This window comes from Poecilia reticulata, linkage group LG7 (assembly GCF_000633615.1).
Source record: "Poecilia reticulata strain Guanapo linkage group LG7, Guppy_female_1.0+MT, whole genome shotgun sequence".
Taxonomy (NCBI): Eukaryota; Metazoa; Chordata; class Actinopteri; order Cyprinodontiformes; family Poeciliidae; genus Poecilia; species Poecilia reticulata.
In genome coordinates, this window is record NC_024337.1 from 29,880,733 (window position 1) to 29,895,724 (window position 14,992).

The window sequence follows — 14,992 nt, forward strand, 5'->3', positions numbered from 1 at the left end:
ACCTTCAGTTGAGCGCAAACTTTGCTGCAAGGCCCTTAATAAGAACAAAGAGTTCACATGACTTGTCTTCTATTATCTTTGCACTGCTGGTTACTTGTCAAATTGGATCGTCTTTTAAAATTCTGGCTCAAACTTTCACGACGGTCAAGCTTCAAATTGTTGTCTCCAACTCGAGCTCCTGAGTCTTTAAATTAAAATATTTTCTTTTCTCCCAACAACCAGATTTAAATAAAAAAAAATGAAAATAAAAACTCAAGGGAATTTCTCTGTGTGGACCTGATGCACCTCGACTTTGCTGCCTGGATTTAAAAAGCAATCTTTACCATTCTTATTCAAACTTTCCTTATAATCATGTTCGTTTTTAAGCATTTGCAGTTATTAGACAACATAATCAGACACTTTTTTTTCATTTAAATATGGGAAGGAATGAAGTCACACCTCTACAATTTTTTGATCATTTCAGTTACGCTGTCTTACTTTATTTTTATTTTTAACAAGATGTCTTTGTCTGTAAATGAAACGTATTCAGAATAAAAACCGCAAAGATAAATCGTGCTCATGCTGTTAGGCCTATTGAACACTAGAGGGCAGCCTTTCACTTGATCCAAGGTGGAGGGTCAGAGATAGTTTCTAGTTTTTTCCAAGGACACCTCAAAATCTTCTAAGTAAGTTTAATTCTTCATTTTATGTTCAATGGAGGCATCTCACAGATTTTATTTACTCACTAAAAATCTCTTTATATTGTTAAACGAACAAAAAAAAAAAGTATGGCAAAAATGCTTCAGTTAAATGTTTGGCATCAATCAGTTTGCTAAACAAAACAAAAACAAACAAAATTCCAAATGTGCTATTTGTACTAGAAAAAAACATATATATTTTAAGGCGACATGATCTTGTGATATGTATTTTATGCTTGACATAAAATTTATGTTATTGATTGTCTCAGCCTGCATGCAGTGATTATTCCTCTGTAGTCACACCAGCACTTTAATGGCCTCACAGCCATGAATATTAGATACACTTCCCTTCAACCTAGTGCAAATATGATGAGGCAGCGCAAGGGTCCATAAGAAAACAAATACGGCTGTTTGTCAATGTCTGTCTGGCCAGAAACATAGTTTTCAACAGAAATGAAAGCAGGAACACCTGCCTTGTGTGCACACAATTCCATGATGGATATTCAATAATTACGCTGTTTTAGGTGCTTTTATTTAACCGTGGAAGCAGACTTTCTCCTGTCAGGTGAAAAGAGAGGCTTATCCTCCTGTGTGAGATTATCTGCAATATGAGTATAAGAGATGCAGCACATAATACGAGAGAGGTGAGGGAGGGAGTGGAGGGTGTGACAGAGACACGAGCAAAGAGCAAAAAGGGAGTCACCATCAGTACCAGCATCATAAAGTCAAGGTTTCCTTCTTGGAGTCCTTTCTGGGCTCCCGCTTTACCATTCCTGTTACTGTTTGAGGGCGTCGCACTTTTAAAAGCGGTTTCAGAGGACACTTTGACGGAGGTTCACTTTCTACTTCGAAATGAGTGAGACGGTTGGATGTTTCCGTCCACCTTCCTGAAGCACTTATTTGCCGAGCGTTTTGTGTCTGAAGGAATCTCAGCATGGCAGGGGAGCTTGTGGTTGGGATACTTTATAACTTATTACTACCTCTGCTTCTGCTGACCGGTGAGTGTTTTTTTCTTTTTCTTTGTTTTGTTTAAATTACTGTGTTTTTTTTTTTTCGTTGTTTGAGGTTTTAACTAACAATCTGAGATGCTGGTTAATAGTATAAACTTGATCAAATAAAGATCTCTCCAAGGTGAGCTGATAAAGAATTCAGATATGAGGCATTGAGAAAACACAAAACGAAAAATCGAAAGTTTATAATGGAAAAATCTAGAGACCATAAAGTGATGGCTTTGGAAAAGCAATAACTTTACCCTACAATCTGAGTGATTTTAGTGCATAGCTTCATCTTCAGCTCTCTTTCTATGAACATCAGACTTGTTTTGGGCTTCTTTTATTTCCTGAGGTGGTTTAGATTATTTTTACTTATTGTTTCATTTGAAATAACTTAGCTTTTATTTAGAATGTGAATGTTGGGGTTTTTTGAAAAGAAAATATCTTAACCAGTTCAAAAATGGTATGTTTGTAATTATTTTACATCGTCCTCTGCCACTCGCTCTTTTTGAAGAGTATCAGTATTCCTCCAGCCAGAAATGACTCAGGATCACACAGCATCCGGACTGTTATTGCTCTTACCTTTAGCTGAAGAATGAGTCTGAAGAGAATATGGAGAAGCTAAAATGTTTGTCTATTTTTGTGTTTCACTCATTCTTTGGACATGTATTTGTTTTACATTTCTGTTTGTTATTTCTTGACTAAATTCTAGAGCCCGCTGGTCAATTTTAAGTGGTTTTAAATGTGCTATGCAAACAAACGAGTCTTTTAAACACATATAAAATGATGCAAATAGAAAACTACAGAAGAGGGAACATTTCAGGTGTTTTTTTTTTTTTTATTATTCTAAAAGGAGTTTACACCCAAAACAGTCTAATGGCTCTGTGTAGCTACTACATAAATAAATGGTATAGTAAATCATAAAAGGTTGCTCCGATAGGCCTACCTGGACCATTTCTCTCCAACTCATTGGTTCTGTTTCCTTTCCTCCTCAGCTTCTTCGTTTCGCTATAATGGCCTCTCTATGGTGTACTTTGTGTTTCTGCTCATCGTGCCGCTGCTGCCAAACCCGAGCCCGGTCTCCCTGAAAGGTGAGAGAAGCTCCTCTGACTCCGGCTGTATTTGAGATGAGGTGCATCTTGTCCCCCCAGTTTCAATTATTCATGTCTGAATTAGGAATTTCATCAAGACAAGACTAATTCTCGCAAAAACACCCACGGTCATTTTAATGGCTTCAAATTCATCATTAGGATAAAAATATGGGATTACAAGTAGGTCCTATATGTTTCATCTGATATATTCAATGACATGCTTTAAAGCTGATTCAAAGTGGACTCTGTCGAGCTTCAGGGCTGCACACAGATTTTTGAGTAGTTTGAATAATTTTCTCCATTATTTATTCTCTGAGAACTTCAGATGAGATGCTCTTATCGCCTTCACATCAATTAAAATGTTGTTTCTTAGTGATTTGGTTCAACATGGCTGGTGGTTTTCAACACGGGTGTGTCCAGAAGCTCATGAAATGAAAATATGTCACAAAATTATGTAATTATGTAAACATGTCATTACAAAATGCTTCTATGTACAAAATTATCATTCGAAGCTTTTTGTGTGTATGTGTCCGTTTAAGAATACTTATTTTAAAGCGCTCACTTTTAATGGCCTTTGTTTTATGAGGTCTGTAGTGTTTAATCTTCCTCGTTAAATATCCGTCTTTATACTTTGTGTAAGCTTTTAACAGGCTAATGATTAAAAATTTTTAGTTTTATGGACACTTTTTCTTTATAATTTACCTCACAAAACCCGTCACTACTAATGAAAAATAGTACAAAAAAGAAGTGCGACTTTTTTTCTGAAACTTCTGAAATTTGTGTTAAGCAATATGCGAATTCCTCTTCCACCTTCGAACGAGAACAAATTATTGTGCTATGAGATTTTTAAAAACATTTTTATTGTTTGTCTGTTAATCACAGACAAAACCTTAAATTTCCGTCCATCCGTCAGCCATCGTCTCCTCTAATCCCGCAGGGTTGGACAAACATGCTGTGCTAAGTTTTCAACCCAAAAGATGAGTTAAATAATTGATGTCTGATTTCTAAGGGTGAGTCAGGATGTTTTTCAAAGTGAGGATCTGTGAAGTTATTATCATCCCACGGTTTCCTTACTTGTTGTATAGTGAGGTTATTGAACGTCTGATAATCTGACTGGACGTGTGCTGACTCAGTCTGCCTTTATACACTGATTTGGGAGAATGGAGGAAATCTTCAAACAACTCTGACATCTGGAAAGTTCAGGAATAAACCACCTTTGCAGTTGCTGCACGACCGACGTCTAACACTTTACCCCGTTCAGAAGAGATGGAGCGGCTGAACAGAAACCTGCGTTATAGGTTAGAGAACATGGACGTACAGCACCAAAAATAACAATGAGATTGTAAACTGTCAGTATCTGTCAGCATCTATTATCCTACTAGTGAGAACAGTTTCAGTTTGAGTGCTTTTAAACTAATAAAGTCAACTAGTGTGCATTTATATAGTTTATTAGGCTTGTGCTGCCTACTTAACAGCTAAGATTATCTGAAGAAAACAAACTCTTTTGACAGCATCAGCTAAAGTTATTAACACATGATTGACAGTAGCATTATATGGCATACATACAGTTTACCATCTAACATCTTATTTCATTTTGTGATAGAGTTTCAGAGATCAGATTGTTGTGGATTTTTTTTTTTAAATCGCTCAGTGAAGAATGAGCCGGTAGGCCGGGTCACAGTTTTTGGCCCAATATTTGATCAAAACTTTTTTTAGTTTTTTTTTACTTCTGTCCTAACAGGAGAAACCAAACACTTAGGTTAAAAAAAAAACAACAAAAAAAACTCTGTAGGCTAAAAACCGCATTGCACAGTGAGTGTACGCATAAATACAACAATCCAACACAGTTAGTGGTTTGAACTTTAACACTTGCTCCCTCATAACTGTGTTATAATAAACATCATACATGGACACGTCTTATGGAGCAGATTTAATAGGTCAGACATGAATGAGTAGGTCATGCGTGTTCCTCGTATCGATCGCTGCAAACAGATGAATTAAAGCACCGTTGCCCCTCCCTCAAAGTACTTTGTAAAGGGGGGATTGGAGAGAAGTGGTAGGAGTGACCGAATCAATTATGTATAGCCTGGTAATTACAGCAAAGAATTAAAAGATGTGATGTCAGCGATCTTCTATCTCCACCGTCACCGAAAAAAAAAAACCCCACAAAAAAACTGATTGCCTTTCAGCTCCACATATATTTTGCTCTCCATAATTCGATCCTGGACTACGTGATAAAATGTGTGTTCATCTCATGTGTGTGCGCAGTGTGTTTTATTTGTGGGCCCGCCTGTAATTCTCGGAGCGTGCGTGTGTATCTGTGTAAGCAGAGAGGTTTAAGTGAAACAATGCTTTTAGTAAAAATGGTGAACAATCAACAACACATCTGCTGGCTCAGCTGCAGCTGAGCTGCGTCAGCTGTTTGTCTTCTCTAACGTTCTGATCTCAAGAGTGAAACTCCAGGAAATCGATAAGGAATGGTTTCTTTTATCTGGATTTTTGACCAAAATTTATTGCACCACTACTTGTTGTTTTTTGTTTTTTTTTTTACATGTAATATGCTCTTAAATGCAGTTAATTCACAAAGTCATCTGGAATGTGTACGCAGTGATGGAGGGTTCAACTATAAAGGTTTATTTTTAGGTTTTATATTTGGATTTGATAGCTTAAAGCAAAAATCGACTTACCACACATAACCAAGTATGATTGTAGACACTTCCTGAGAAATACTTTAGTTGATCAAAAAAAAAAAAGGTACTCAGTTCCATAATGAAACGTATAGTAATCACAAAAATATTCACACCCCTCAAACCTTTTCACATCTGGCCACAACTAAAAGCTTTAATGTATTTTAGAGGGATGAAAGTCTGAACGAATCTAAAAAGAGTGGGATTATTAAGTCCCTTAACTAGTAATAATCATTGTGTGTGTAATTATGTCACTATGTGCCATTTACTATGTTACCGTCAATTGTTGTATGCTGCTATGGTTATGACACCAACTTTGATCTTTTGTTTTTAATCTGCATTCATATACTCTGTAGCATGTGGCAGAACACAGCACATCAGAATGAATGCACCATCCAGACTTTGAAGCATGGCGGTGGCAGTATCATGTTGTGGACACTGAAGGCGGTCAAAGTTGATGTGAAGATGAACTGAGCGAAACACAGAGTAGCATAAGTAGAAAAGATGTGAATACTTTGTGTTCTCCTTCTTTTGCTCTCTTTAGGTAAAACGGGTCAGTTTATCCGGTTGATAGTCTACGTTAGTGTGACCTTCCTGGCCCTGCAGTGCTTCATGCAGATTGCCTTCAGCTACCTCCCTCCACATGGTAAAAAACAACAACAACTTGTTACTCGTCTTAGCACATTTTTAAAACGCAATATATCCTTGAAATGAAGCTAAAACACAAGAACAACAACAAAAACACATGGATCCCATGCTGTTTTTGCTGACCTTTAGATGAAACTTGTGCTCTTTTCACCATTTCCTTTAACAGTCGCTGGGATCTGGGAAGAAGTCCTTTACCACTTAGGAATTGTGAGGTATGAAGTACTTGACACTTGTAATTTCAGAGCCGTTGTGTCTTTTATTTTATATCGTTTACTCTTGTGAACTTCATGTTTTTCTATGTTACATTAAAGGTAAAGTAGCAGAACATCAATGGATGTATTAAGAATAACAAACTAAATGTTTCCCACAAAAAGTCTCAGATTCTCTTACTTCTTTTTTTCACATTTTTGTCTGCCGCCATGTTGCGCCTGCAAAAGTTGCATGTGATCTGTTGTTGTAAGTGTAAATATTCAAGTTTAAACTCTTATGAATTTTATTTGTAGATAATTTGGTTAATTTGGTTAAACTGGCTGTAGTACTTGCAGTGGTCCCTTTTCCTTTATGTCTCACCCGATGACACAACAATTGAAACAAACTGAGCGGAGATTTGAACCAGCAACCCACTGGTTATAAGATGAACTTCTACCAACATTCCCACCTTCACTCCTATTACATGATGCTTGGATTGGGGAGTCTCGAATAAAAATCAGAAGAATGGCATTATGGACAGATGAAGCCAGAATGCCTCTGCTGTTGCTGTTTTAAAACAAACAAACAAACAAACAAGTAGGAAAGAAAACACAATATAATTAGATTAATTAATTACCAGTTATAGTTAAAATATCACAGAGTCTTGACTTTACACGTGAAACTCTGTAATGGTTTGCAATGACTTTCTGAGGCTGACATAAACCCACAAGCCTCTCCATGAGCTGCATCGCTGGACTTTATGTGAAAATGGTCATTCTAGCAAATAGATGATAAAAAAGGTCATAGATACTGAAACAAAAAAATTTAACAGGTCATTAAAGTTTTTTATGGTACTCATATCTCCAAGGAGTGCTTATTGCGTACAATGCACTTAATGCTTAGATCAGCTTGTCTTGCTGCAACACAGCTTTTATTTTATATTGACATTTATTTAATCTGGATATAAGGCTCTGGAGACTTAGAGTGTCCCAGTGAAAGCAGACAGCAGCTCAATACAGCAATAGTCACAACACACACGCATACGCACGCATACGCACGCATACGCACGCATGCGCACGCACGCGCACACACACACGCACACACACACGCACACACACACACACACACRCACACACACACACACACACGCACGCACACACACACACACACACACACATGCACACACACACACACTATACCCAGGACACGTAAGCAAGAGCAGCATAGAAGATGATCAGAAAGGCATGAAATCAGAAGCTTTGCAAACTACAAGTCATTCCTCCTAGTGCCGTTTACACACCAGATGAAAAAAAGAGGATGCTTTTTTCACTAGTTAAGTGAACCAAGTCATAAGATTTTATTTTTGTATGATCCTGGATGGATGTATTTTCAGAGTGGCCGCTTTCTCCAAAGTCTGAGAGTTGCAGTCAGATAGCTTCATTAGTCAGCTGTGTTTTTGCTGTGATTATTGTTATTTTTTTTTCCAGATTCAGTTCGGTTGACACAGCAGACATCGTGCGACTCTTGGCTCCAGATATCGGCCTCTGCCTCTCTGTCCTGTTCCTTCTGAGGCTGTGCCGGAAACTGCTGCGCCCCGCGCCCCAAGTCAACCTCCATGAAAACGGGATCCCTTCTTTGCCCTCGGAGGTGTCAGCAGATCTACTTTCACAATGACGCAATTGTATCAAAGTAACATGCAGTCAAAATAAGACTTTGTTGTTTTTTTTGGTCTTACAGGATGTGGAAACCTCTGACACAGAATCAGAGGGAGAATATGAAACAGAGGCCTCGTCTTTTGACAGCTCTGAGGAGACCACTCTGCCGGTTCAGTCCGGCCCGCCGCAGTTTGTCCAGAAGCTGATCATGTTTGCGGCCGGAGTACGGCTGCTGCTGTCAGCCATCATGAACACGGCGGGGAAAGTGGTGGTCACTCTGCTGCTAGGGCTGGCAGGTACATCACAGAGCCGACTTTAGGTTGTCTGAACGTGACGTCTCGCTTTAACACGATACCCGCCCTAGTAATTGATTAGAACGACTCGCATCTCGCCCAGCATGAACCAGGCAATGATTTTTTTTTTAAGTTAGCCGTCACCTGCAAAATTATTTAGGTGCAAAACTGTCGGAAAATATGAATTGTGCAAGCAGCACAATGTGCTACATTGAAACATCAGGGAGGGAGATGTTGCTGTCGTACAGCACTGACAGCAGCAGCTCCTCACATCGAAAGAAAGTCGATTAATTTAATCTGCCAGAGATTTACTGAAAAAAAAAAAGATACATGTGGGAGTAAAAAAATATTCTTCATTATTTCACTTAATTTTCAGTGTAACTTAAAAATAGAAGGAAGCAACAGATGCAGATAGATAGATAGATAGATAGATAGATAGATAGATAGATAGATAGATAGATAGATAGATAGATAGATAGATAGATAGATAGATAGATAGATAGANGATAGATAGATAGATAGATAGATAGATAGATAGATAGATAGATAGATAGATAGATAGATAGATAGATAGATAGATAGATAGATAGATAGATAGATTTACAAATTTTTTTTAGGGATTCTTTTGGGCTCTAGTGGACCGTCTTTAGCAGGTTGTGAGAGAGAGGAAAGACATGAAGCAAAGGTCGACGGGCCGGACACAACAAACCTGTGACCTGTTTCCAACTTTCTAGTTTTTCCACACGTGGGTTTTGTCTGACTCCTCTCTTTTCTGTTTGTTTTCCCACTCTGTGTCCACGTGTCTGCAGGCATCGTGCTGCCTTCCCTCACCTCAGGAGTGTACTTTGGGGTGTTTTTGGGGCTGGTTTGGTGGTGGATATTCAGTCGCCCCATTAGCATGCTGCTTTTCAGCTCCCTGTGTGTGATGATGGCCATCTTCAGCGGAGGACACCTGCTGGCTCTGTACCTCTACCAGCTGCCCCTGTCCCAGCAGCTCATCCCACCAGATGATGTTTACACCAGGTAAAAAAAGATTACACAAATGGGAATTTGAGGATAAAATCAAGGGGAAAATGTTTCTTTTTTGTATGTCGAGGTGCATTTGTCATTCAACCTTGTCTTTAGTGACTGACCATAGGGAGGGTGGGGGGGAAACCCACTAAAGAAATTTAAAATAATTACTTTGATTGATTTCATACACTGAAAAAAAGAAAACAGGTGATCCAACTTTAAAAAATAATTGATTTGTTACAAGTAGTCAACTGAAGTTTACCCAAGCAAATATATTAAGTTTATTAAGTTGTTGTGTCAAACAAACATAACTAATGTAAGTCTGGAAAATTTATTTCAATTACGTGTAACAAGCTGTTTTACGTTGGAACTCTGTTCTCTCAGATGGCTCTTACTCTCACCAGGCCAGAAAATAAAATAACAATCAGATACGACGTTTTCTCTTATGCCAGTGTTATTAAACAATGCCTTATTGCTTTTATTGAACTTGTCATCAGCAGACAGTAAGAACTAAAAATAGCCTTCTCAACATTTACTGGTACCCCTGGTAAATAAGTTTAAAAATATGCAAAATAAATGTACATTTTTCCTCAGCAGGAATGATCGCACACAAAAATATTTGGGAATGTCTGAGCTTTAATTTGCAGAGATCAAGAAATAGCTGCCTTCTAAAATCAAAGAGAGCTTTGAGGGTCTGTGAAAGAGAAACGGGCCCACAGCATCACACATCCTTTTTATCTTTTGGCATATTTTTCTGCATTGACACTTAAAAAAAAAAAAAAAAAAAAAAAAAAACATAACATGGATTAAAATCTGCAGCTGTTTTACCTGCTTTTAATAGCTGATTTTAAAAAAGAAAGAAGTGTCTTTATCCACAATTTAAAATTTAAACAGAGGACAAACCTTTTAACTCTTTGTTTGTTTGGATTGATCCACACTTCTTTCAACCTGCTTTAAGTCCCCCTCCTTCATAAATATTCACCCTGTCTAATTTTCCCCACATCTTTTGTCAATTCAACTGAACAAGTCACAAGATGTCCCCCTCGTTCTTTAACTTGGTTTCCTTTTCCTTCATCCTGTCGTTCTTCCGTCTCCATCCAGGTTGTTTGGTATGACGGGAGTTATCCGAACCGACGGTTCAACGCCCCACAGCCTCGGTCTGCATCCACACGTCTGCTGGCCTGACTTCGTCAACCCCTTGGTTCTTCTGCTGCTCTACTACACGCTGGTGGCTCTGCTGCACAAATGGATCCAAATCACAGAGGAGGACCATGACGATGTGAGGGGCAGCTGTGCTTAAGTTCCAGGTTTTTGCATGCATGCACGTGTTGCTGCTTTCCTAAGCCCTCTTTCCTCTCTCCTTCGCTTTCATTTTTGCTTGTTATCAATATTACATATTGAGTATTGTTTTTTTTAACCACTGCTGGATCATAAACAATATTTACATCATGTCAGTGGTTTACTAGGTTTTAATAGCTTCCTTCCATGCCAGGATACTGCTGACGTTGACAAATCTGACATCCCATTAGAAAGCCCTGAAGTTCCTCCGAGCTTTTCCAGAGTCATCTACATCACAGGAGATAAGCAAGAGGTGACATGTAAACATCATTATTTGACTTTTAGGTAATACTGTGTTGTAAAAAAAAAAAAAAGTCAGCATTTCAGCCTGTAATGGTAGTTGTTCTTTATGGAAATGTATGGCAAACAGAATTATGCTCATGTAGCTAATGTCACTCCAATAACTCACAAATGTCTCTTTTAGCTCTTGAGCAGCACAGATGAAGAAACCTATCTGCCTGATGAGGTAAACATTTCTGTTACTATATAGGCTATATTGCCAAAAGTATCTGGAGGTTTGCCTTCTTTACTCTAATACAGTGTTAGCTCACTTTTACTAAAGTTGAACTAAAACAGCAGCTTCAACTCTATTGTTAAGGTATTCCACAACGTCAAGGAGCATTTGTGAGGTCAGACACTGATACTGGACAACACAGCCTGCCTCGAAGGCTCTGGTCTCATTCAGCCCCAAAGTGTTAATCAGGTTGATGTCAGGACGGTGCAGTCTCACCTTCATTTCATCCAGGAGCATGAAATTGTCCACATTGTCTTTGTATCCTGCAGCATCAAGAGTTTCCTTTACTAGAACTAAGGGGCCAATCCCTGATAAACAACCTCACACTGTCAGGCTCCCTCCGTTAACCTGTATGCTTAACACAATGCAGTCAGGAATGTATCATTCTCCTGACAGCCACAAAATCCATACTCCTGTATCGGACTGCCTGACAGGGGAACGTGATTTATCACCCCAAAGAACAAATTTCCATTTGTTTAATATTACAACAGAAAGCTTTAGAGCAGTGCATCTGAAGCTTTACACTACACTTTGTGATGTAATGTTTAGATGCAGTTGCTTTTAAACGAAGACCCATTTCGGGAAGCTCTCCTGCAGAAAGTGGTGGTGTTTTTTTATTTATTTATTTATTTTTTATACAGCACACAATCATTTCTGAATGATTTCTGAACAATCATTTCTGAGCCCAAATGATTGTTCTTCCCAAATATGTTTAAGTTGTTTTTAAATACCAATAACACTGACAGCGTAACTTTCAGAGACAAGAAAATGTTGATAAGTAGAAATGTTGTAGAGATGGCATCCTGTTGCTGTCCCAGTGGAAGAGATTGGTTCACCTGAAACTCTGTCAATCGGAGGGATTTTCTCAATATGTTTACCAGTAAACTGTACTGATAATCTGATTACACTGCACAGCTGTAGAAAAAGTCTACAGATGTTTTTCTTAATCTGTTTTTGTTCTTTCAGTCGATGGTTTTGATGACTAGAGGTTCCTGGCAGAACGTCCACAGCAACAATCTTGGGTGTCTGGTGGAGGAAGCCGGATACGTGAACTGTTACTCTCCGTCTCTTCACGAAGAAAACGACTCTCCTCTATTTGGTAATCACAGCTCAAGAAATAAACTGCCTCAGGAAGAAGGGACGCGTTCAGGACTGTGCAAAGAAACATTTTCAAATATTTTTATTTATTTTTTAAGCCTCTTAACTCTAGCCTAATCTTCATTCAGTCATGAAAAGACTGAAGGAGGGAGAGATGAAACAAGATGTGCAAACATAACGCCTGAAAAGCTATCAAATTCGAATTTTTAAGTTTTATTATTTTTCCTCTTTCTCTTCCACGTTAGAGGCAGAAAATGATGAAGAACTGGCGAACAGGTGTGAGGAAGCTTCCAGGAGTCTGACAGAAACCTCACCTGCCTCTTCAGGCCCCAGCGGCCTCGTTGTCTTCGGGTGTCTGCTGCAGAAACACAGCTACGTCAGCGCCCTCGTCATCATGATGGTAAAGTCGACAAGTGACACTTTACACATCTATGGCTGTGATACACAACTACTGTTTCTCAACAGCGGAGGGAACGTATCTGCAGCCACAGTAAGACAACCTGCGGTTGTTACAGAGCTGTAATTGTTTTAGTGCTCCCACAGTGGGACTCACACAGATCAGTGGGAATGGAACTGGAAAGCCACTGGGAGGAATTGTGAATTAATTGCGTGAGCGCTTTGCATTAGACCACTCAGTCCGTAACAAGTAAGCAAACTGCTCCACTACCAGAGCTGCAGAGGATGGCATTAGACACAAGAAATGCAAACAAAATTATGTTGAGGTAAGAACTAATAATTAATCCCTCTTGTACTCTTCATCTTTGAATGTCCTTGCTGTTAACTAGCCATAATGTAGCAAAGAAGAACTAAAAACTGAGCAAATAAAGTCTGGTTCAAAATCAATGAAGGACAGAAGAAACAACTTTTAAAGAGTAAAAAATAAATAAATAATCACATTCTGTCCTACATGATTTGGGTCATTTAATCTCCACACTAAGAAATTATTGTTTTTCACAAAATCCCACATTCACCAATATTTTATACCAATGAAAACAACATGACAGAAAATGTTTTATAATCCTTTACTTTTCCAGTTGATGAGAGTCTAGATGTTCGGGTAGTTATCTGTGATTTCCAGTTTTCTTATAGTTTAAATATCACTGCGTTTTAGACACTCTTCAATTTTAATCAGGCAGATGTGTGATGATCTTCATAAGTTAGGAAATGACTACAAGAAAATAGCTGCTTTCCTGAACTTGTCCATAAGTTGTGTTGTGTTGAATTTGTCTGTGGCGTCAGAGCATATTCTCAGCTTTAATCAGAAAACCAGTGGGATTTGCTAATTGTCTCAGATATAACCGGTAACAGGGTATTTCTCTCTCTTTCTAATGTGTTCAAACGCTAAAGGAACATGCTCACAATTATAGTAACCCGAGGTAAATCTGAGAAAAAAATAAAAATAAAAAATCTGTCGTAAAAGTGTCAAACAACCCGACTCCTTTATGTCTAGGTGTGGAGTATAACTTACAACAACTGGCTGACCTTTGCCCTGCTGGTGTGGTCCTGTTTCATCTGGATGATGCGAGACCGCCGGCGGTACGCCATGATGTCCGCCCCTTTCCTTGCCGCCTACGGCACCGTCCTGGTGGTGCTGGGCTTCCTGAGCGGGCTGCGTTTGAGCCGAGCTGAGCTGTATCCAGGGCTGCCCCCCGCAGTGATAGTGGACTTTGACCTGAACAGCTACCACCCTGCACCTTGTGTCCACCTGGGAGCCAAGGTGAGTCAGGACTCATGAGATCCACCAGCCTAAAAATGGAGAAACTATGGCAAACATTTTTTTGTTTTGTTGAAGTTTTGCAGAAAAGCTTTCCCTCAGTATTAGATGAATTTACTCCACGTGACAATCCAACACTTTTGCTAATATATTTGTAGTAAACATGAAATACAAAAACAAAAATGTGAAAAAAATGTGTCTAAAGTTTTGGCAACATCCTAATGTGAAGTTTAAGCTCCCTTAATCCAGCATTTCTTTTAATCAAACATTGTTCTAAATACTCGTGTGAAATTAAAAGTGTTAACAGGTCAGTTCTGACCGCTCAGCTTTTCTGCCGCGGATGTCTGAAAAATGTCTAAACACGGCCAGTAAATCCTGGAGTTTCTGCTCGTGATTCGCTGCCTTCTTTTTCTGCAGGTCTTCTACACCTTCAGCTTCTGGGTGATGTTTCGCCAGCAGCTGAAGGAAAGAAAGGAGGAGCAGAAGATGAAGAAGGAATCTCTTGAAGACATTACATCCGTCCCACGTAAATGAGCTTAAATTGCTTCTCTCAGAGTTTTTTTTTTTTGGACAGAAATTAGACATTTAGAACAAAATCATCCTCACATCATTCTCTTTAGTTTTTGCAATTCTCACAAATATTTATCCTTGTTCTTTCCTACTTCCATTTTTGTTTTTCACTTCTTTTTGATTTCCTTCGTTTCAGCGGAGGAAAGTCAGCCATCGCCTCTGGTAGGGATGCTGATCTCAGGGGTCAAAGGGCTTCTCATCAAATACTGGATCCTGTTCTGCTGCTCCATGTTCTTCATAGTAAGCTTCTCTGGGAAGGTGAGTAATTAATTCATTATTATATCATAATTAATTAATATAATTCATTTAATGGAACATGCAAATAATTTTTTTGGACCCTATTTCTTTCCTACTTTTGATATATTTCATTTTACCATCATATTGGCAGCCAAGTGTCTAAATCATTTTATGAAGGAAAACATAGATATGCTGTATTTTTGCAATTCTGTACTCTATAATCCATTAAAAAAAAAAAATAGATGCAGAGTAACAGATGAATGCCCTACCTATATATA

The 14,992-nt window shown here is 38.6% G+C and overlaps 1 protein-coding gene across 3 annotated transcripts in view; it reads left to right on the forward strand.

Moving 5' to 3' along the window:
* The window catches only part of LOC103468032 (piezo-type mechanosensitive ion channel component 2), a 42,024-nt gene that overhangs the window by 1,109 nt on the left and 25,923 nt on the right, over nucleotides 1–14,992 (forward strand). For 2 of the 3 annotated variants that reach the window (XM_017305801.1, XM_008414867.2), the window contains exons 1-15: nucleotides 1,391–1,675; nucleotides 2,665–2,760; nucleotides 5,992–6,093; nucleotides 6,262–6,307; nucleotides 7,772–7,931; nucleotides 8,022–8,235; nucleotides 9,042–9,255; nucleotides 10,345–10,522; nucleotides 10,736–10,834; nucleotides 11,006–11,047; nucleotides 12,062–12,194; nucleotides 12,439–12,593; nucleotides 13,644–13,910; nucleotides 14,325–14,433; nucleotides 14,614–14,735. In XM_017305801.1, the coding sequence (XP_017161290.1) occupies nucleotides 1,612–1,675; nucleotides 2,665–2,760; nucleotides 5,992–6,093; nucleotides 6,262–6,307; nucleotides 7,772–7,931; nucleotides 8,022–8,235; nucleotides 9,042–9,255; nucleotides 10,345–10,522; nucleotides 10,736–10,834; nucleotides 11,006–11,047; nucleotides 12,062–12,194; nucleotides 12,439–12,593; nucleotides 13,644–13,910; nucleotides 14,325–14,433; nucleotides 14,614–14,735 (2,001 nt within the window). In that variant the 5' untranslated portion in view covers nucleotides 1,391–1,611. Of the gene's footprint in view, nucleotides 1–1,390; nucleotides 1,676–2,664; nucleotides 2,761–5,991; nucleotides 6,094–6,261; nucleotides 6,308–7,771; nucleotides 7,932–8,021; nucleotides 8,236–9,041; nucleotides 9,256–10,344; nucleotides 10,523–10,735; nucleotides 10,835–11,005; nucleotides 11,048–12,061; nucleotides 12,195–12,438; nucleotides 12,594–13,643; nucleotides 13,911–14,324; nucleotides 14,434–14,613; nucleotides 14,736–14,992 lie in introns of those variants that run through there. The other variant, XM_017305802.1, reaches the window with a different exon arrangement.